This window comes from Microtus ochrogaster, linkage group LG4 (genome assembly GCF_000317375.1).
Source record: "Microtus ochrogaster isolate Prairie Vole_2 linkage group LG4, MicOch1.0, whole genome shotgun sequence".
NCBI classification, from domain to species: domain Eukaryota; kingdom Metazoa; phylum Chordata; class Mammalia; order Rodentia; family Cricetidae; genus Microtus; species Microtus ochrogaster.
In genome coordinates, this window is record NC_022030.1 from 19,736,716 (window position 1) to 19,759,990 (window position 23,275).

General features: G+C 51.8%; 1 protein-coding gene across 1 annotated transcript; it reads right to left on the reverse strand.

Moving 5' to 3' along the window:
- Positions 1 to 633: 633 nt before the first annotated feature.
- On the reverse strand, positions 634 to 22,099 carry Cd177 (CD177 molecule). The gene is made up of 17 exons (XM_005361163.2): positions 22,048 to 22,099; positions 21,816 to 21,956; positions 21,426 to 21,611; positions 20,286 to 20,405; positions 19,957 to 20,076; positions 18,662 to 18,802; positions 18,254 to 18,439; positions 16,537 to 16,656; positions 12,190 to 12,309; positions 9,066 to 9,200; positions 8,769 to 8,954; positions 6,797 to 6,916; positions 6,467 to 6,589; positions 2,314 to 2,454; positions 1,389 to 1,574; positions 1,169 to 1,303; positions 634 to 845 (listed from the first exon to the last, which is right to left on the reverse strand). Exons 1-17 carry the CDS (start codon positions 22,097 to 22,099, stop codon positions 634 to 636), a joined length of 2,424 nt encoding a protein of 807 aa, XP_005361220.2.
- Positions 22,100 to 23,275: the final 1,176 nt, after the last annotated feature.

Below are 23,275 nucleotides of genomic sequence, written 5' to 3' on the forward strand. Positions count from 1 at the left end.
GTGTGGATGCAGTGTATGTATGTATGGTATGTGTGTGTATGGTATGTGTATGGTGTGTGTGTTCCCTGATCCTCACCCTTTCAAGCCTATAATAGCAGCACTTACCTGGTAATGGCCCTAAGAAACTGTTAATCAAGCCTTATTCTCTGCTCCCGTGTCAATAACGCCGACTTGTGTCACTCAGAGCCTCTTACCCAGCTACTCAGGAGAGGTGAAAGCCCTTTGCTGTGCTCCGGGCCCCTCCCAGGTCACAGTGAGGCCCAGCATTTTAGGTGGCAGCACCCTGAGGACTCTGTGGGCAGACACAGGAAGGCTGGCCTTGGCAGCGGGTCTCTCATGATCCCACTGCCTGCCATCATCTACTCGCATAAAGAGAAACCCAGTATTTGGAGAAACAACAGCGACTTTATTATTCCACATGTATGGCCAATATGTGGGTGTCCACTGGCACAGGGTGAGATCAGTGGCTCCCATATATCAATATCAGTGATGTGAGGTGAGGGATCGGGACAGCATGGGCAGAAGGTTCCAAGTGTAAGGTCTTAGGTTATGACGTCAGAGGAGGGCTGGGTATGGGTGGCCAACAGGGATTAAGGATTGCAGGGAAATGGGTTCAGCAGAAAGGACAAAGCCCTACAAACAAAGGGCTAAGAAGAGCCCCAGCCCTAACACCCAAGCCAGGGAAGAGGCCGAGGCACCTCCACCCAGAGGCTTTTGATCATTTCTCTCTTCATCCTCAGAGAGTTCTTTTGTGGAAAAGATCCCGATTGTTCTAGAGCCACCCAGTAAGCTTTTGTCAGGTGAGGACATGCATCCCTGAAGGCTCAGTTTGGAAGACACTCCACCTGGAGGGTGAAGATCAGTCAGGGGTGCCACAGTCCAGCAGTGCTGGGAAACTCCGACCCAGGAATCCCAGACCCATCCATCCTTCTCCCCCAAACCTTGAATCTAACACCTGCCTTCCTTCCTCCACCCAGGACTCCAGGTCCCAGTTCTACTCCCTGACAGGGCTAAAGGGCAACCTTCAGCCTCATGAGTCCAGGCCCAGTTCTTCTCCCTCAGACCCAGGGGTCCAGGCTCAGCCTCCTTCCATCTGAGGTAGCCTCATCTTGATACAACCCTCCATCCTCAAACCCTGGAGCCCTGGCTCTTTCCTTCCCGTACTCACCTCCCTGGAGCACAAGGTCCCCTTTATAACAGCGAGTGGTCCCCTGAGGGCAGGTGACAAAGTTGGTGCTCTGAAAGCAGGATGCAAACAACTCTACACATACCGGACACTGCAGGTCTCCAGGGGGAGGGACATCTGAGGACAGAGAGAAAAGTTGAGGCACACTGCATGCTCTCAACGCCAGCCACCAGCTGAACCCCCAAATGTCTGGGTCCCATACTTGGACGAGGGAGGGAGTTCAGCAGGACGCTGCTGCTGCTGGCTTCATTGCACAGGTTGGAGGAACAGAAGCGTGTGTAGGAAGCTACCAGCATTCCAGGGGGCCGGGAGTATATGGAGATACCACTGTTGTCCTCTGCCCCACGGCCGGAGCAACCTTTGCTCCCTAGGAGGAGTGTCCTTGGTCCTGTGGGTATAAGAGAGTGAAAGCTGGGCTGGGAAGGGGAGGGTGACAAGGCCTGGGAGCCCAGTTCTTGGGTCCCTTGAAGCTCCCAGTCACAGGAAGGACACAATTGAGCATGTTCTGTGTCAGTCAAAGCCTGAAGCTCTTGCCTGGCTCCTTCTGCCCTGCCCCCCCTGCAGACCTTACTGCACACTGTCTCCACAGTCTCCCTGAGCCCCTCCCACAGGCTGCAGCCTCACTGAGCTCACCATCTCTTCTACCCCCTTCCTTTCCTGTCTCTCCCCCTCCCTTCCTCTCTCAGTTTCTGTAGCTCTTTGCTTCACTCTCTCTCTTGCTCTCTCTTTGAGAGTCTCAGCCCACCCTGGTCCTGAATTCACAATATAGATGTGGATGGCACTAAATCTCAATTTCACTGACTCCTCTTTCCCAGCACTGGGATTACAGATGTGCCCAGTTTACCTGGTGCTACGGATCAAACTCAGGGCTTTCGGCATGGTAAACAGACACTGAACCAACTGAGCCACACCCAGCCCGAGAATGCTTCGAATGATGGCGGTCATCAGGGCCCTTTCCATTGTTCGAACACTGCTCTCATCTCCGGGCTTGGGGCTACCTTACACTGCCACCCAGCAAGGCAAGCCCAGAAAGAGGAGGAGGTGGGCAGGAACTGCAGGACACAGAACCCAGGGTAGGGCTGTGCTGGCCTGGTGCAGGAGTGCGGCTCTCGTCTCATCCCACACACCTACGTCTATGAGGAGGAGCGTCTCCTGACATAACTCCTTAGGTTCACACACTTTGGTTGACAGAGCAGACCACTCGACAGCTTCCTTAGCAAAGCTACTGCCAAACTTAATCATGACCCCCTTGTAACATGTCAGAGCACCTGTGGAGAGAAAAACCATCAAGATTAGTGAGAGTCAGGGAGCCACCATGTCTGCCCCTCAGCTTCCGGGCTAAGGGCGGCCATCATGCTCCAGGTCATATTCCCCATGCCCTGGCTGTGACATCCCCGTCTGGATTAAGGGACTCAGAAGTCACAGTCCCCAAGCCTGTAGTTCCATTCACCCTGTTCCTCCCTGAGCACCTGCACCCCTCAGAGCCTCCTGAGGAAGACTTGCTCCTCCACTGAGGGCCCCTCTTCGGCCATTCTATACTCCCCATGGGGTTTCATGGGGAAGGTAGTCTCAAGCTACCTTTACCTTTTGTGTGTGTTTGTGTGTGCACACATGTGTGTATTCCTGTTCATGTGTGTGTGCATGCATGTGGAAGCCAGAGGAAATCCCAGGTGCCATCTTGAGTGAGTTACACATCTTGCTTCCCACAGCATGTACTTTCATTTCTCAATCAAAGCTTCTCCTTTCTTATTTATATATTTTTATGACACATGCGTGAGCGCGTTGTGTGTGTGTGCACGTACGTGTGTGTGTGTGTGCGCGTGTGTGTATATGTGGGTTTCTGTATGTGACCCAACTTCGGGAGTTAGTTCTCTCCCTCCACCACATGGGGCCAGGGAGTGAGTTTAGGACGTCAGGCAAGAGTGCTTTAACCTGATGAGCCACCTCAGCCACCCTTGACTTGTTTTTCCAGACAGGGTGGCTCAGTGGTCTGAAGCTCTTGAAGTAAGGCCGTAGGTGAGGAGGACTGGGCAGCAAGTCGTGGGGTCTGCCCATCGCTGCCTTGCCAGGGCTGGGATTACAAGCATGTTCCACCATAGCTCTCTTTGTCCGTCCGTCTGTCTGTCTCTCTCTCTCTCTCTCTCTCTCTCTCTCTCTCTCTCTCTCTCTCTCTCTCTTTCTGTGTATCTTTTTCCATGGGTGCTAGGAATTGGACTTAGGTTTTTATGTTTGCATAGCAAGCACCTATTTCCTGAGCCACCTCCCCAGCTAATAGATTTCTTTGGACTGAGAAGCCCTAGATTCCAAAGAGATCACTAGGTTGACCTCTAGTGAGCACTGGGCCTGCATGGTGCCTGGATACAGAAATGACTGCACAGATGAGCCCACTACATCCACTGTGTGTGTGTGCATGTGCGTACGTGTGTGTGTGTGTGTGTGTGTGCGTGCGTGCGTGTGTGTGTGTGTGTGTGTGTGTGTCTGAGACAGGCTCTAGCTGCGTGGTCCAGGCTGGCCTCCCTCTGGCAGTCCTCCAGCCTCTGTCTCTGGAGCACTGGGACTGCAGAGCCAGCTCCTGTCTTCACTGTTGACAGGACTGCCTCACTTCCTCACCACAGCCCCATAGCAGGTGGCAGCATTCTCAAGGGAGGGAAGCAGAGGCAGGAAGTGTTGGGGGTTTGTCCAGTGTCACCCAGGCAGGAGGTGGCAGAGCTGGACTCGGAATTTTGGCTTTCAGTCTCCTTAGGGTCAGGGTTGAACACAGCAGTCCAGTTAGAGGACCTTGAGCTTGACCTTCCCTGACGACCTCACATGATCATCGCATGACCTCACATGCCCCAGGATGCAGAAATTCTGGGAGCTGGCACTGCGTGTCCACAAGCGCATCCCCATGATGGCCCCCAGTACGGCACTGGCCATCTCCTCATTTCCCAGGGGAGAATGTGCAGCTCAGCTGCCCTGCTCCTGCAACCAGATCTGCACTCTCTGCTCCATCCCACCACATCCTCCTCATCCTGCTCAAAGGTGGCCCCTTCCCCTGGGGCACAAGAGGCAGAGCTGCCCAAATCCTCATCCATGTTTTCTCTCCAGCCCCTGCTGCATTCTCCAGGAAACCCTGTGGCTTATGCTGCACAGCAACTGCAGCACCTGAGCACTGTGGCTGCCTCTAATGCTTCCCCCCAGCTGCAAGATGCCAGGGCCTTTGCCTGCCTGTCAGGGGTCTCTCTGATCTCCTCTTTACTTCTCCCCCACCTTCTTTACCCCCCAGCTCTTACAGGGGTCATCTTAAAGGACAAGGTGATCCTGTCAGGTCTGAGAAACTCTTGAGAAGCCCGAGAAGACAGAAACTTCTGCTAGGTCCCCATCTTCTCCAGAATAAGATCTGATTTCTTAAAATGGCCGATGGGGCCCTTACTGCGAACTTTTGCAAGAGCTGCTCTGCTCCCCCAGATCTCCCCCCACCACACACATTCTATGCTCCTAGCCTCTGCCAGTGGGTTTTGCTGAACCCCAATGAGCATATGCTAAATGCCCAACTGAACCCAATCAGGGACAGCGATGCTCCTCCAAGGGTTGTGTTTCAGGCAGCATGCATAGGTTTTCTGTGTACGCTATGTGGAGATGTGAGGGATGCACACATGGTGTGTACAGATGTATGATGTGTGTGGTATAGCCTTGTATGTGTGTTGGGCAGGTGGGTGTTCTGTATTATTTGTATTTAGTTTGGGTGTGGCCTGTAGCATGTGCTGTGTGTACCTTGAACTATGGGTTCTGTTGTAGGGAGGGCTCATGAGGTTTCTGGGGTTCCTCATGTAAATGAGGAACACAGGATCCAAAATGTGTGGGATGCGAAATATGAAGCACAGTGTGATGATGCATGTTTGCATGTTTGTGGCTGTTGTGTGGCATGCACATGATATGTAGAATGTGCTTTCTCTTTTTAAGGAAAGATTACTCTTATGTGTATGAGATTGTGACTATGTGTGCCTGTGCATCACATGTATGCAGTCCTTGCAGAGGCCAGAAGGGGGCATTAGATCCCTAGAACTGAAGTTACAAACATGTTGATTACCGTGTGGGTGCTGGGGATTGGACCTAGGTCCTCAAGAAGAGCAGTCAGTGCTCTTACCAGCTGAACCATCTCTCTAGCCCTTGGGATACATTTTTAAACCATACTGTAGACTGTCAGTGTTTCATAATCTTAGAAACAAAAAACAGACTTAATTAATGAGCACTAATCAAAAGGAAGAAGAACGGTCTGGCCTCTGCCTCCCCGACTTTCTTTTGCAGCCTTCCATGGTTCCTCAGTGCTGGGAGAAAGTTCCTCCTCAGCTGGGCCTTGCAAGGGGTCCTGGCCACCAGGATTCTGCCTAGCTCTGCATCCCATCACACTAGGTGGCATCCTGACTCCCTGGCTTTGGTGATTTCTCTGCTTGGAGTAGTTCTGCCTTCATCCTAGAATCACCTCATCTTCTTGGAAAGTGAAATCACAGCTCAACACCACCAGTGTTCCATCCTCTTGTTGAGTCTGTCTGTCTGTCTGTCTGTCTTATGTCAGGGCCTCTGCAGTCATAGTTTTCTGGTGACCAATCTTTTCTATTTTAATGTATGTATACATGCGTGTGCCAAGGCCAGGTGAGAATGACAAATGTGCTTTTCTATTGCTTTCCTCCTCATCCCTCCCTCGAGACAGTGTCCGTCGCTGGGCTGAAGACTGGCAATCATCAAGAGCCTCCTGTCTCTGCCTCCCACAGCACTGGGTTACAGTTTGCACCTGCTTTACAGGAGGTGGTGGCCTAGCATTTACAGACAGGCTGTCGCCAGGCTCAGGATATGCTAATGTTGTTCTGCTCCTTCTTTGTAATTTGGAGGACGCCTGGGATAGAGATGCCAATTCAGCCTGTGTGACAGAGCAGGCACACAGAGCAGGAAGATAGGAAGACATGACAGAGAGGGCATAGAAAGATGTAAAAGTGACTAAAGTCATTCACCTGGTTACCTGGGAAACAGAATGCTAATGAATTTACCCTCAGTTTACGTTTTGGTATAAAGGCTGTTTGGAGAATAAACGCTAGGAATTTTCAGGATTTCATGAGGGATCCCTGAGAATCTCCCTCCAGATAAAGCCATGTGAGTTGTGTCTTTAATCCCGCGCCTCCCCTCTGGTCCTGAGAAATAATTTATGGTCGGGGCTGGTCCGTTTCGGAGTCCCATATCCCATAAGGATCATCTTGCCTTGAGGCCGCAGCACAAGGTGTCACTTACTTTTGTTCATTTGCTGACTGTCTAGCTGAGGACCGCACTCCTCACGTACAACCATGGGTCCAACTGTCTGGGTGCCGTTGAGCAGGTTGCAGTCTGGCTGGGATATGCAACCCTGCACCCTCAGGTTGGAGATGATCTCCCCTAGGATAGGAGGAGAGGGGAGAGAGACAGACTGCTCACACATGCAGGTCATGGGTGCCTTGCAGGCGAGGCAAGCCCTGCTCTGCTCTGGGAGGCTGGTTCCTTACTCATTCCCTGGCTCAGTTTACCTTTCTTCCCCAGACACCCAGCAGCCCCCCTCCCAGCCTACCATGTTCAGACTCCCAGGGTCTCCACGTCCAGACTTACCTCTCCTGAGCCTGACGTCTCCATTGTAGCAGTGTGTGCTGCCTGCGGGGCAGACCTGCATGGGTGCATTCTCACAACTATCTTTGGAAAGGCAGAGTGGGCAGCGCAAGGTCCCTGGGGCTGGGGAGCCACAGACACAGTGAGGAGCAGTGGGAGTCTCTGGGTTTGGATCAGTTACCACTTCTTAGTTCCCCAACATTCCTCAGTCTCCCTAGCAAGCCCTCCTGAGCTCCTCTCATGCAAGTCTGACCACAGGGAACTGAGGCTGTGGTTAGGAGGGCAGGAAGAGCCTGCAGAGACCCTGGGGTGGGGCATAGGGAGAGCTTGTGAGGACCTTTGGGGCTAGAGGCAGACTAGGAGAGGAGCACCAGGCAAGCAAGCAGTGGCTTTACTCACAGCTTTTCCTAAATAATTGAGAAAAATCCCTCATCACAAAGTAGTCCAGAACACAGAAACACAAAGCCTGCCAGTTTAGCACCACACAGGGATAGTGGGCAGCCTGAACCCAGTGTCTAGTAGGAGGAAGAAATATGAAAGCCCCAGACGAGAGGCGAGTGAACCAACGCCAGCCATATGGAAAGAGGGAAAATATGCAGGGAAAGCAGGGCTGCTGGGGCCAGAGTGTGAGGCTGGGGGTCTGTCAGACGCTCACCCAGGGGGTCAGTGAGCAGGTTCAGCAGGTGAAGTATCGGTCACCAAGGCAGACCTTCTGAGTTCAACCCCTGGGACCCACATGTTGGAGGACAGAACAGATTTGCCTGGCTGTGCTCCACAGACTCCCTGGTGCCTCCGGGCAGCCCCCACTCATAATTGAACAAAATGAATGAAAAGAAAAAGCAAAAAGATCTGGAGCTGGAGAGGTGACTCAGCAGGTAAGGATGGATAACGCCAATGGGAACAGGGGCTGTCTCTGACTCTGCTGGTTTTCAGGACCCTACTCCTCATACTGGGTTCCCTTGCCCAGTCTGAATACATGGGGAGGTGCTTAGTCTTACTGCAACTTGATATGCCATGTTTCATTGATATCTATGGGAGGCCAGCCCCTTTCAGAACAGAAGTAGAGAGTGGGGGTGGGGACAGGAGTGGGGGGACTGGGAGGAGAGGAGGAAGGGGGAAACATTGGTTTGCATGTTTAAGGAAAAAAAGGCCCTTGGCAGTTGCACCAGGATCTATCCCAGGTGCATGAACTGGCTTTTTGGAGCCCATTCCCTATGGTGGGATGCCTTGCTATGGGGGAGGGGCTTGGTCCTGCCTCAAGTTGGTATCCCAGACCTTGTTGACTCCCCAAGGAAGGCCTTACCCCCTCTGAGGAGTGGATGGGAGGTGGGAAGTGGGAGGTGAAGGAGGCTGGAAAGGGGGAGGAAGGGGAAACTAGGGTTAATAGTTAAAATGAAAAGAAAAAATTTTAATAAAAAATATGAAAAAAAGAGAATTGATAAGACCCATGTAGAGGACCTAAGTGTTGCTCCTAGAACCCATGTTGCCAGGCTCACAACTTATAACTCCACCTCTAGGGAATCCAGTGTCCTCCTCTGGTCTCCGCAGGAACCTGTGCACATGTGTGCACACACAACTAAAACTAAAGTCATTAAAAAGAAAAAGAAGAAGAAGAAGAAGAAGAAGAAGAAGAAGAAGAAGAAGAAGAAGAAGAAGAAGAAGAAGAAGAAGAAGAAGAAGAAGAAAAGAAGAAGAAAAGAAGAAGAAAATCTGCTTAATTCAGGATTGCAAGAAGAGGCCAGCTGGGGGAGTTTGAACTGCAGGTGAGAGAAGGCAGAGGAGGGACTGGGGCCCTGGAGAGGAGGGACTGGGGCCCTGGAGAGGAGGGACTGGGGCCCTGGAGAGGATGGACTGGGGCCCTGGAGAGGAGGGACTGGGGCCCTGGAGAGGAGGGACTGGGGCCCTGCTGTGGGAAAAACAAGGGCACCATGACTCCTTCTCCCCAGCAGCTGGCTTCCCCAAGGCCCTCCCTCACCTGTCACAGAGGGTGGAGTCCAAAGAGGGGCTGTGGTAGACAGGTAATTGCAGAGGTCTCCTAGGCGGCACACTCGGGTGTAGGAGGTGACAGACAGCCCTGGGCCCTTCCTGTGCTCCGTGACTTTGGCCTCTTGGTCCTCAGCTGTTGTGCAGCCTTTTGTGACAATCCACCTCACCATCTCCCCTGGACAGACAGAAATGGGCAGGTGGGGTGGAGGTCACCTTTTGTTGCCCAACAGATCTAAGGGAGCAGGGCCAAGTAAAAGGGCGTCTGTCCCCAGAGGGCCCGTCTCACCATTCTCTATCATCATCAACGTGTCTTGGCAGCCTTCACCCACACCACAGGTTGTCTGGCCAGCTGTCCAATGGAAAGGCGGCTGTGATACATTCCTTGTGATCTCCAATGCTCCATACTGGCATTTCAGAGCCTCTTCAGCTAGAAAGAGGAGAGAGAGCAAATTCCTCTCAGTATCGAACTGACTCTCTGGCGGGACTTCATTCACAGAGAGCAACAAGAGCCTTCTCTCCTGCAGTTCAGGGCAGGAAGCCTTGGTGCCTGTGCCGTCTAGTCCATGCCCTCAGGTCCCCAGATCTAGCAGTGAGAAAAGGAGCCCATATAAAGGTTAATGCTGGTAGCACTCACTCTGTCCCCTCTTGAAGGTTTAACATTAGAGACAGGCAGAAGAGGAAACAGAGGCTAGGTCAGAGAAGGTCATACTTCCAGTGTGCCAGATTCCTACTGGATCCTCTTTCCCTACCATGGCTCCCTATTGCCTTGCTGTCATTACTGAGGCTGTCCATGGCTCTCAATCCCGTGTGTTACAGGCAATACACTTAAGTACATCATGGGGACGCATTAGAGTCCCCACTTAAATGTTGCCTTCTGCACCATATCTAAAGGCCCCTTGATTCTCTATGATTTTATTTTCCTTTATTTTATTTATTTGGGTTTTTCAAGACAGGGTTTCTCTGTGTTACAGCCATAGCTATCTTAGAACTAGCTCTTGCAGACCAGACTGACCTCAAACTCACAGAGATATGCTTGCCTCTTCCTCCCGAGGGCCCAGATTAAAGGCGCGCACTACTATCACCCGGCCTGACTTTTATTTCTATGAAGCAAGGTTACGGGGGTCCCTAGTACTACATACAGGTGTGGATGGCTGAAGATGGAGTCTGTCAAGTAGAAGTTGGAGACCCAAGGCTGCCCCAAATCAGGCTTGTGGACATGCACGGCATACGCACACCGTGGAGTTGCTGTTTTCCTTTTAGACGGGGTCTCGTGTAGCTAAGGCTGGACTCAAGCTTGCTGTACAGCCAGGGATGATGACCTTGAACATCGAATCCCCCTGCCTCTACCTCTCAAGTGCCTGGATGACAGGCATGTTCTATCATTGCTGGTTTAGTTTCTACTGGGGGTAGAGCCCAAAGCTTCATGCATGAGAGCTCACTGTGAAAGTAAGAGGCCCCAAGTTCAGATCTCTAGTATCCCACGAAATCCCAGCATTAGGAAGTGAGACAGGTGAACGTTGGGAGTCTGGGCTAGGCACCCTAGTGGGCACATACCATACACACATCACACTCACAAAAGCATAAGTCACCATCGGCCGTGCCAGAGGATCAGGGAGCTGCAACTGAAGTTCCACCAGGAGGGAATCCCCTGATGGGTCAGCCTCATTTAGGCAAAGCCACGGGACTACAGACCTTTCAAGATAAGTAATAAAATAATTGGTCCTTTCTTTGTAGCTGCAAATGCAGCCTGCCAGTAAAAGACCCGAGGAGAACATCTTGCTGGCCACATGGTTAATCTGTAACAAGTTACTTGGGTATGTATGTATGTGGGCTCTGGGGTAATTTGTTTTTCCCCTGTAATATATAAAATGTTTAATCCTGTGAGGGTGGAAAACATGTTTTTTTTTTTTTTTTTGTTTTTTTTTTTTTTTTTTTTTTTTGGTTTTTTGAGACAGGGTTTCTCTGTGGCTTTGGAGCCTGTCCTGAAACTAGCTCTTGTAGACCAGGCTGGTCTCGAACTCACAGAGGGAAAACATGTTTTTACCTATAATCATTCACTTGGGAAATGGAACGCAACTGCTTTGACTCTTGTACTGCCTGGAAGAGTCTGCTGTGGTAGAAAAGCTGCGAAACAGCATGAGAGGAAAGAGAGGGACAATAAAAAAGAGAATGAAGAAGGAAAGCATCAAGAGAGTTTGTGGGTGTCTTTTCCTCTCACTCCCCACTCCCTCACCCCCACTCTAGACAGCAAATTCTAGCCTTGTCACTATGTGGATCCTGCCAAGGCCCTGTATTGCTGGAGGCTGGCCCCCAAGACAGTGGTTAAAAGTGCATTATATTAATAGTAATGAAATATACGTTAAGATATTTAAAAGAACAAGAAAGAAATGTCATTAAAAAAAAAAAAGCCGGGTGGTGGTGGCAGCAGTGGCACACGCCTTTAATCCCAGCACTCGGGAGGCAGAGGCAGGTGGATCTCTGTGAGTTCGAGGCCAGCCTGGTCTACAAGAGCTAGTTCCAGGACAGGCTCCAAAGCTACAGTGAAACCCTCTCTCGGAAAAAAAAAAAGCAGGAGGGGAAGGAACTGCGGATCATTACATGAAATGAAATAAAACAGATTCAAAAAGAAACATTTCACGTGTTCTCTCATGCTAAAACACATGCACACACATGCACACACACATTCATGCACACACATGCACACACACACACATGCACACCCCTAAATTTGTATATCTATGATGCGAAAGAAGAAAGGAGACTATTTGGGGAAAAGAGGGGGCTAGCAAAAGAGGAAAGAGAGAGAAGAAAGTAGTTGGGGTCAAAGTACACAACACAGCTGAATGAAAATGCCAGTATAAAACCCACCACTCTGCACAATGAAGACATGACAATAAACCGAAAAGATGCAATCAGAAAGCTCTTCTTGCGCTCAGGACCCCTGCCAGGTGTCACAGCACTGACAGCAGCATGGAATCCCATGCAGAGTGACCACCTTGCACCTGGACTTTCCTTCCACTCAGCCCTCATCTCCAACACCCACAGGCTCACCTGGGCCAGCATCGTGCTTTTATCACTTACTTGTGTGCTGTGGGTGTGCACACGTCACGGCACACAAGTGGGGTCCAGAGGACAACTTAGGATGGGTTCTCTCCTTCCACTATGTGGGTCTCAGGGGCAGAACTCAGGTCAGTAAGGATGATACTCACTAAGCCACTTCACCAATCACTGGCCACAGTCTCTCCTTGGTCCACCACCTCCCAAACTCCAGCAGTCTCTCTGAAGAATCTCCTCCCAGGCAAACACTGGAGAGTGATCTCATCTAAATGGCTACTTTGGGTTGCCTCTGTTGGTAGTTTGGGGTACCCCACAAGTATCCTGTTGCTTGGGGGATGCAGCATACGACTCACCTAACTGAGGACCGCAGTCCTCACGCACATCTATGGGTCCAATTGTCTGAGTGCCGTTGAGCAGGTCACAGCCTGGCTGGGACATGCAGCCCTGCACCTTCAGATAGGAGATGAGCCCTCCTAGGATAGGAGGAGAAGGGAGAGACAGAGAAGCACACAGAGAGAGTTCACAGGCAGATTATGTGAGCCTCAGAGGCAAGCCCAGCTCTGGAGGCTGGCCCCACACTCCTGGAAGCTCAGTTCCTTCACTCACTTTACCCAGCTCTCTCCCTCCCAGCTTACTGGCTTACCGTATTCAGTCCCCCAGCAGCCCAGGTCCAGGCTTACCTCCCCTGAGGCTGAGGACTCCATTGTAGCAGTGCAAGCTGCCTGCAGGGCAGACCTGTTCGGGGGCATTCTTTGGACAGCCATCTTTGGAAAGGCACAATGGGCAACGCAGGGACCCCGGACCTGAGAGACAAGTCACAGTGAGGGGCAGTGGGAGGCCCCAGTGGTCCTAAGAATGAAGTTAAGTTATTCGGTGCCCTCGGGTCTCATGGTGGCTCAAAGACAAAAACTCTGTGTCCTAAGAGGGCATCATGCCTGAAGGCAGGAAAGACTGTGGAGACCCCAGGCCTGAGTGCCTGAGCCTGCCAACCAGCAGTGTCTTTTCTGTGACCAGAGAGATGGACTTGGCCAAGGATGGAAGGGGGTGTCCTGGAAAGTACCAGTGACTTCAAAGTCTATTAGAAGGTCAAGGAGGACAGGTACCAATATTCCAGAGAAGACCATCTCATACTCTGTTTAACAAACAAACATCAGGGAAGGCCAGTGGGAAGTTACAAGCCAGGATCCTTCCTGGAGAAGAAACGTGACAGACCCCCGTTAGTGACTAACCCCAGCAGAGAGAAAAGGACTATTCGGGATGGCAAGGTCAGACTGTGACAGAATCTGCCGTGATTTAGCATCAGAAAAGTCATCATCAGATGGCTCTGTAGGTAAAGCGCTTGCTGCAGAGCCCCGAATCCCAAAGCCACGTGGAATGGCATAGTCTCAGAATGCCAAAGTTGGGGAGGTGGCAATGAACTGGTCCCTGGGGCTCATTGGCCAGCCAATCTACTCTAATGCGTGAGCTCCAGGCCAATAAAAGACTCCAGTCTCAAAAAATAAGGCGTATGGCTTCTGAGGAATGTCACCTGTGCCTTTTAGCCTCTACTCTTGTGCACACGCACGCGCGCGCACACACAAAAGAAAAACCATCAGTTCGCTGTTCTGTGACTATGAGAAGTGCTCCTGGGAGTTCAGAGGTGCAGATTTCAGGGCACGTGGGAGAAGGAAGGAATTGGTGGAGCCTGAGAGAGGGGTGAGGGAGTAAGAGAGAGAGACAGAAGTCCAGGTGGGACGGGGTGGGGGCGGGGCGGGGCGGGGCACAGCAAGGGGCAGCCTGAAATGAACACCTTTAGTGATCTCTTTAGAACCACAGTTCGGTCCTTCATTCTGTTACCCCTTCCCCTGCTCCTGTGACCCCCACTTCCCTCTAGCACCTGTGACAGGTGGTGGGATCCAGAGAGGATGGGTGGAGGACAGGTCATTGCAGAAGTCCCAGTGGCGGCACACGTGGGTATAAGAGATAATGGAGACTCCGGGGCCTGTTCTGTGCCGGGTGATTCGGGGCTTGTGGTCTTCGTCTGCTGTGCAGCCTTTGGTGAACACCAAGTTCACATTGGGTCCTGGAAGGAGAGAGGGAGACCGGGAGGGTCAGGATGACGGGGGTCGAGGTGGGATGTTGTGCCTCGGGGAGGTGGGCGGCCTGCTGCTGGTGAGATGGTGGGTGGGGACTGGGCTCTGGGGGCGTGGCCTCGCGAATTCCAGGCAGAACTCCAGGGGCAGGGCTGAGCCAGAAGGGGTGGGTCACACACCGAGGCTCCGGTCTCACCATTCACTATGAGTAAGACTGTTTCCTGGCACCCCTCGCCGATTTTACAGGTCTCCCAGCCGGTTGTCCAGTCCAGGGGCAGCGACGACACTTTCCTTAGGGCGTCTACTTGCCCACTCCTGCATTCTAGGGCCTGAGCGCCTGGGATAGGAGGAGAAAACCTATCAAGGAGGTCTCTCAGCTTGACTTCCGGGATTACCGGCTAGCCACCATAAACCGCCTCTGTACTTGCTACATGAAGCAGTGACGCACAACTCAAGTAGTGAAGTCAAACGTTGTGAGACAAATTAAAACTCAAACAAGGCCAACATGGCACTGGGGATTAAGCTACTTGTCGACAAGTTTGACGACCTGAGTCCTGAGATCGGTCCCCAGAACTCAGATAATGGAAAGAGAAAACCAGTTCCCTGAAGTTCCTCTACCCGCCCCTCCCCCGCCATTCGCACAGCATGGCCATGTGTGTGCACATGAACACACACACATAAATAGGTAAATGTACTAAAAAAATAAATAAAATGCAAACAGGAACATTTGAGGAATCCACTCAACTCTCTAAAATGTTTGTGTGTGCATGCATGTGTATGTACAGTTGTGTGAGCATGCAGGTGTGTGAGCATGTATATGTGTGTGCAGATATGTGTGTGCGGGTGTGTGAGCATGCATGCCTACATACAAGTGTGCCAGCATGCATGTGTGTGTGTGCATGCATGCTTATATACAGGTGTGTGAGCATGCATGTGTGTGTGCAGATGTGTGAGCATGCATGTGTGTGTGCAGATGTGTGAGCATGCAGGTGTGTGTGCTTTGTGTGTGCACACGAATGTGGAGGGCAGAGGTGGATTCTGGGTATCTTCCACCTTATCTTTTGAGATACACACTCCCACTGAACCCAGACCTTACTGACTGGCGTAGCAGGGGCTCTGGGAATTTATCTGTTTCTTCCCTCCCCTCTCTCAACCCCAGTGCTAGGGTTTGGATGTGTGCTACTCTGCTCAGTTTTACACTGTGCTGGGGTTGCAAACTCTGGACTTCGTGCTGTGTGGAAAGTGTTTTCCCTGCTGAGCCATCTCCCCAGGCCCGTCTGTTGTTCCTTTGCGGAACTACAGCTCCCAGCATTCTCCTGGACTACAGACATATTCCCAGAAGCCTTTGCATTCCCCGTTAAAAAGCGAGGGCCGCCTCGAGCTCTCTCTCTCTTTTCCCCGCCTTTCCTGTCGTGTCAGCACACCTGTACCTGCCCGTTGTTACCCCTCCCCCATTAAAAGTGCACCCACGTGGGACCTCCGCGTGTCTGTGTTTCCTTTCCCGTGTAACGTCTTTACCCTCTAACCCGCAGACAAGAAAGCCAGCCAGAAATCAGAAACAACACAGTCTACATGCTCTCTTTGAGGCTCTGAGGGTTAAGACGACACAGGCATGTTAGGGAACCTGAGGCTGGGACAGACAAGACCAGGCACTTAGGCAAGATAATACTCCTAATCTATTTTCTGTCTCTCCGATAGCTACTCTTTACCTTGCATCCCTTCTGAGAAACTCCACCGCCTCCCACACCTGCCAGGTGCGTGCCACTGTGGCTGCACAAGTAGGGACACTCCCTGAGCCCCCACTTGAGTCCTGCATTCTGCTCTCTCTGATTTTCTTTCCAATGGAGTGAGGCTGCTGGGTATCATAGATGAGGATGGGAGAAGGGGATGGAGAGACTGGAGGTGGTTAAAAGAACCCTGAGACCCAGGCTGACGCCAGGACTGGGTGTATAGAATGGGGACAAACAAGCAGGTGCACCTGGCCCTTTCCCACTGAGCCTGTCCTTCCGTAAGGAGGGCCACATGAGCTCACTAGTTCCAGAATTACCCAACATTCTCCTCAATGCTTTTGTGTCCTGGGTCACACTCCCAATCTCCTTTACCTGGATACCTTTCGATGCTGCTGCCACAGCCTCCCTGAAGAATCTCCCTCTCCCAGTTGCTTGCGCACATCTGAGCAAGTGATGCTCTGGGCTGGCTAGCCATGGTGAGTGGCTTTGGGTGTCCCACACCCCACAAGGATCATCTTGTCAAGGCTGCAGTGCAGGGAATGCGTCTCCTTTTCCTGTATGAAACTCACCTGACTGGGGCCCGCAATCCTCACTCACTCTTATGGGTCCGATGACCTTGGTGCCATCAAACAGGTTGCAGCCTGACTCTGGCATGCAGCCCTGCACCCTCAGATTGGTGGTTATGCCCCCTAGGAAAGGAAGAGAGGAGGAGATGGGGAGAGACAGAGACACTGACATAAGGATCATGCAAACCTCAGAGGCAAGCCCAGTTCCAGGAGGCCTGCCTTGCCCCGCTCTGGGTCTTATACCCTGTCTGTCTACTCTCACTTCCCAGATGCTGAATATCGACTTCCAGTCCTCCTCATCCACTTGGTAGGGTCACCATGTCCAGGCTTACCTCCCCTGAGTCTGAGGACTCCACTGTAGCAGTGTGCGCTGCCTGCAGGGCAGACCTGCATGGGTGCGTGTTCACAGCCACGTGTTGACAGGCAGTGTGGGCAGCTCAGGGTCCCTGGGACTGGAGGCAGTAGATGCAGTGAGGGACAGTAGGGATTCTGGATTGGGTTCAAAGGACTCCCAACTCATTCCCCCAGCATGCCCCACTCTCTGTGTACAGGCCCAGCTGCAGGAGTAAAGGGGTAGAGAGCGCAGAAGAGGCCTCTGGCCAAGAACATAAGAGGTGCTATTTTCCTAGTGGGGTCTGGGGGAGTTTCCGAGGCTGGACAAGAGACATGAACTTAAGTAAGAAAGAATGAGAGTAACTCAAAGGGACCACTGACTTTACTCCAAACTTATTTTTTGAAAATATTTATTTTTATTATTTATAATTATGTGTATTTTTGTGTAGGTGGAGGGTGAGGGGTGGGTTTGCGTATGTGTGTGTAGGTGCCTCTACTTCGGGGTCTTTGGAACTAGAGTTACAGGCTGTTGTGAGCCATCCAAGGTGAGGGCTGAGAACTATACTTGGGTCCTATGGAGAGCAACAGTTTTCTTAACACTGAGCAGTCCCCACCCCAGTTTGCTCCCAGCTTCTGCTAAATAACCAAGGGAAAGAGAGCTGTCCTGTTTCAGAATAGGAAGACGCAAAGCATCGTCTCAAGCTGTTTTTGATACCAGGCAACAAGAAGGGAATGTTCTAGACTAATGTTCAACAGAAAGAGGAAGTGCAGAAGACACTAAATGTGACATTAGGGTCCCAAATCAGCCTTAGAGAAAGCAGGAGGAGCCAGGTGGGAGCAAGGCCTCTCTGAGGTTGGTGGTTCAGCATCAGAAAACAAACATGGGAGAGTTAGTGAGGTGCGTGCAGACAAGGCCAGCACAGGGATCCAGGAAGGACCATAGGAGAGATGCACAGCCGGAACTGGAAGTCATTTGAGGTCAAGGTGGAGGGAGCTAACAGGCTGCCAGTCAGTAGAGTTGGTGGTGATTTTAAACAGCCCCAAGGGTGGGGATGTCACTCACTGGTCGAGCCCCTGCGTAGAATCCTCCAGTGAGGAGTTACAGATGTGGCTCAGTGGTAGAGACCCTGTCTAGGTGATGTGGGAAGTCCTTCTGTATATGTGTTGCTTTTATTGGTTAATGAATAAAGAAGCTACTTTGGCCTGTGATAGGGCAGAATAGAGCTAGGTGGGAAAACTAAGCTGAATGCTGGGAGAAAGTAGGTGGAGTCAGTGAGATGCCATGCAGCCACCGCAGGAGACAGACATGCTGGAACCTTGCCCATAAGCCACAGCCACGTGGTGACACACAGATTAATAGAAATAGGTTAACTTAAGATATAAGAGGTAGCCAATAAGACACTAGTGCTAATAGGCCAAGCAGTGATTTAATTACTACAGTTTCTGTGTGGTTATTTTGAGTCTGGGTGGCCAGGAACAAAGGATCAGCCTCCCCCAACACCTAGAATCCCCCATTGAGGGTCTGGGGGTGTGGCTCAGTGATGGAGAGTACCTGCTTAGCTTGTGCAAGGTCCGGGATTCCATCCCTAGTACCAACAAAAATTTAAAAATTTGCAATAAAATAAATAGCCCCTGTGTGCTTACTTCTATCCCATAACCCTGTCTTTCCTCGAGACAACCCCTTCCCCTCTCTAGGGATTCTTCCTACTATGGTACCTGTGTCAGGGGATGGAGTCCAAAGATTTTCAGTTGTAGACAGGTCATTACAGAAGTCCCTGTGGCGGCACACATGGACATACGTGATGATAGAGATTCCAGGGCCTGTTCTGTGCCTGGTGATTTGAGCCTCTCTGTTTGCAGCACTAGTACATCCCTTACTGAGAACCATGTGAAATTCTTGTCCTGGAAAGAGAGGGAGGCTGCTGGGAGCACAGACCTCCAGGTCCGAGTGAGAGGTAGCACAGCTGCTAGCAGGGAAGGGCCCAGGCACAGGAAGGGATCCCCTGTTCGTGAAGGAGTCCTAGATTTCAGTGCCAGGGAGGTGGGTTATGGAGTCATTCCCAGGATGTGGTGGGAGGGGCATGCAGTGGGAGTGACTAGTGATAGGGCGGGGCCTCTTCTTACCATTCTGTATTAGCATCAATGTTTCAAGGCACCCCTGGCCCGCCTCACAGGTTTTCCAGCCAGTTGTCCAGCTCAGGTGCAGCTCTGATACATTCCGTAGAGTGTCTAAGGCCACACTGTTGCAGTCCAGAGCCTGTGGACCTGGATTGGGAGATGGAACCCACCTCAAGGGCTTTCCCAGGCCCCAAGAGACGCCTTTCTGATGGGACACATGTCATAAACACTAACAGGTTGGCCCCCTTTGTAGACCTCCCTTGTGCTACTAGAGGCAGCAGTTCTTGGTGTTAGTGATATCCAGCCAAATCCTCAGGCTTTTCCATCTGCTTGGGAAAAAAGGTCAACACCAAGCTGGGGAGATGAGACTCAGTCAGAGTAGTGTTTGCTAAGCAAGCGTGAAGGCCTGAATCTGTGATCCCGAACACTCAGGGGAAAGCTGGGTGTGTGTTAGGGCTGGAGCGGTGGCTCTTCCTGCAGAGGATCCGAGTTCAGATACCATCACCCTGCATTAGACAGCTCGTGACCGACTATAACACCAGGGACATCCTTTTCTGGCCTCTCTGGGAGCCTACACACATAAACACACACACTAAAAAAATACTCTTCAAAACTCTGGGTGTAAGGTACATGCCTGCAATCCTAGTCCTAAGGAAGCAGAGGCAGGTGGATTCTTGGGACTCACTGACCACCAAGCCTGGCCGAATTGGCAAACTTCAGACCCTTGGCATCACACACACACACACACACACACACACACACACACACACACAAACACACACACGCCATCTCAAAGGAGGTGGGTGAAGTTCCTGAGGGTGATGTCTGAGGTTTCTGACCTTCACACACATGTACACATGGGGGCACACACATCCACCCATTCACACATGAACACACCCACACCCACTAAAACAAAAGCTGCCAGGAGACCTCGACTTTCCCAGGCCCATGCAAAGAAGGCTGGCATCACTTCCCCCAGAGCCTCAGCATATGGTCCTGAGCTAACTGCTGCAAAACACCACAGAGGAACCTTCCTCCTCGCCCCTCTGTTCCACCCAGAACACCCGCCTTTGGTTCAACATTAGCTGTGTCTCCGTTCTCTAGTTCTGCCCGTGACCACACCCCTTTCTTGTCTCCCGCAGCTGGCATGCCTTCTCTAGCCCTCCAGTCACCCTCTGGAAGGGTCCTCGCGCTCCCTCTGGACTTCTTGGGAATGGCTGGCCTTGGTTTGTGGCTCTAGGGTGTTCCACACTTTGTAAGGATGATCTCGTGCCAAGGCTCAGCCTTGTTTTCCTACTCACCCAACTGAAGACCACACTTTTCACTCATATCCAAGGTCCCGATGGCCTTGGTGCCGTTGAGCAGGTTGCAGTCTGGTTGGGGCATGCAGCCCTGCACCTTCAGATTGGTAATTATGTTGTCTAGGCAAGGGGAAGAGGATGAGAGTAAGAGGTCTGGGCGGGGAGAGAAAGCTGACAAACTTTCCAAATCTCAGGCAAACCCTGCTCCAGGAGGCCAGTTGCACTTTCTTGCAGGTTCAGTGCCCAAACTCAGTTTACCCTTGTTCTCCAGACACTCAGATATCAATGCCTAACACGCCCCCCTCCCTGGGCCCGACCTCCAGACTTACCTCCCCTGAGCCTGAGGACTCCGTTGTAGCAGTGTGTGCTGCCTGCGGGGCAGACCTGCATGGGTGCATTCTCACAACCATCTTCGGAAAGGCACAGTGGGCAGCTCAGGGTCCCTGGAACTGCAGGTGACAGATAAGGTGAGGGGCAGTGGGGAGGACCTGGCTGTGGTTCAGACACCTCCTCCCTACTTTGTTACCCAACATTTCTTCCTGAGGTTCCCCTCATACAGGCCCAGCTTCAGGGATTTCAGGCTATGATCTAGCTGGGGAATCAAGGACAGAAAGGGTATGGAGGTGATCAGAGACCCCGGGACTGAAGTCAGAAAGGGGCTGTGGTTTCACCCACAGCTTCTGCTAAACAGTGAAGGAAAGTGAGGATTTGCTCAGCAAATCCTCCAGTGCGCCATTGCCCAGATGTCACGTGACAGCAGCAAGGAAAGATGAAGTCCCAGGCCAGGGCTGGGGTGACATGCCTTGGCAACATGAGGATCTGCTTTCAGTTCCCTGCACCCATGTATAAAGCCAGGTGCACTCGTCTACTGATGATCCTGATAGATAGCAGAGCCAAGTGGATCCCCGAGGCTGGCTGGTCAGCCAGCCAAGAATAATCTGTGAACTAGCTCCAGGTTCCAAGGAGAGACCTCGCTGCAAAGACACTAACTAGATGGTTTATAAGAAAGAACACCCCAAGTTAGACTCTGGCTTCTTTACATATGCATGAGCATACCCTTAGGTAAAGGAAACACAGAAACCTATATGAGAGCCACCCAGAAAGAGGCACCATGCTGGAAGAGTGTGGGGGGATGAAGCTCCAGAGTTGAAGGCTGGTGGTTCAACGTCAGAAAATATAGCTAGCTCATAACTCCAACCCTGTTGTAGAATGTTGGCAGGAGTGTTCTGAGGCAGGATGGAGGGAAGAGAGGGTGGGAAGAGACAGAGGGTGAGTGAATTGGAAGAGGGAGAAGGACAGATGTGCAGTAAAGGGTGGGATGGAGCCAGTGAGCTGGCCAAACTTCCGTTGGTAAGTGAGTGTTTGTAAAAGAATAATCCTGTGTGCTGATTTCTCTCCCATAACTCCACCCCTTCCTTATAGGACTCCCCCCCCCCGTCCCCTCCTGTCATTCTTCCTGCCTGTGGCACCTGTGGGTGTGGGTAGGTCTCCAAGAACTTTAGTGCTGGACACATCATTGCAGAAGTCACTATGGCGACACACACGGATGTAGGAGACGATAGAGAGTCCAGGACCGGTCCTGAGCCAGGTAACCTGGGGCTCTTGGTCCTCGATCTTAACACAGCCCTTGCTGATCAACAAGTTTATTTGGGGTCCTGGATGGAGAAGGGAAAGCGGGTGGAGGTGGGGATTGGGATTCCAGGATCCTGGAGTAAGTGTGGGCATCCCGAAGTAGGTGAGATGCTGAGAAAGAAGGGACTGGGCATGGATGGGTTGCACCTGCCGCTGAGGGAGAGTCCCTCCCAGGGATGCAGGATGCCCAAGGGCAGTGGGACCAGGATCTTCAAGGGGTTTCTTACCATTCTCCAGAAGCATAACCAGGTCTTGGCAACCGTCACCAACCTCACAAGTTTCCTTGTCGGTGTTCCACTTAAGGGGCAGCTCGGAGGCATTGCGCACAGCCTCTATTTTGCCGCTTTGGCATCTCAGAGCTGGTACACCTGGGGTGGGAAGATCAGCTTCATCTCAGTCGGTTACCTTGTTCCACTTCCTGAGACAGATGTCCCCTTCCAGGTGGGATTTCTCATGTACCGGGTAGCAGAGTCGTGACACCCAGGAGGGTCAGCACTGGCATAAGGTTCATGACTCCTGTCCCTGGCTAGAAATGCCTCCAAGTGCTCTTAGAGCAGGAAATGCAACCCTTTTATACCCAGGATTACCCAGGGCAGCTCAGGAAATGGGGGGGAGTTGCCATGCAATAAACACCAGGCCAGAGCCCCACCCTGAATCTACTGCTAGACTCTTTGGATAGTCCCTACCCCTGGACTGAAGAGTACAGACCCAGCCTTCAACCCTTAGAACCAGGAGGGATCCAGCCCCCAAACCCTCCTCCGTTGGGCTCAAAGATCTGGTCTAAGCCTTGCCACTAACCCAGGGGTCCACATCCCAACAGCTTCCCGAGAGCTAGGAGTCTAGGACCACGCCATCCTTTCCTCAGCCCTAGGGATTCAGACCCCAAGCCCTCTTCCTTGGACTTAGGAGTCCAGTCCTCATCCTTCTTCAGGCTGACAGTTTGAGAACCTAACTATCCTCCCTCAGACCCAGGACTCCAGACACCAGGTCACCTTCCTCAGACTGAGGACCCCAGGCCCAGCCCTCCTCCCTCAGACCCAGTTCTCCAGGCCCCAGGTCCATTTCCTCAGACCCTGCTCCTTCCACAGTAAGAACTGGAGTTACCCTGCTCCCCATTGACCCAATGGCACTTCCCTTTGAGCCATCCATGGGGCCCCTACCTGTTTCCAAGTATTACAGAAACCCCATTTCTTCATCTCAGGGCTACTCAGCTACCTTCTAGTCAGGTGGGGAAATGGGTCAACTCTGTGAGGATATTGCAAAATGTACCTCAGGCCTTCTTGCTCTTGTTTCTGTCCCCCACTGGTAATCTCTGTCTCCCTGGCTTTTTTTTTTTTCTGCATTGCCTTTTTATCTGTTCCTCCACCTTTAGAGATGTTCCTCTGTGTTTTTTTTTTTTTTCCTCACAGAACAATTTATGTCCTGGAGCCTTCACTTCCCTCCCATCTGGGAAGCAGCTGAGCAGGTGTTGGAGGAGGGTGAATATCTATGGAGAAGTAACATATTTCTTGTAGGGTTGGAGTACTGATAGCTCAGTGGTAAAGAGAACTGGCCACTCTTCCAGAAACCCCAGGTCCGGTACCGAGCACCCACTCCCACATGGCGGCTCCCAAGCACCTATAACTGCAGTCTCCGGGCATCTGACAAACTCTTCAGCCTCTTTTGGTCCCAGATATGCACGTGATAC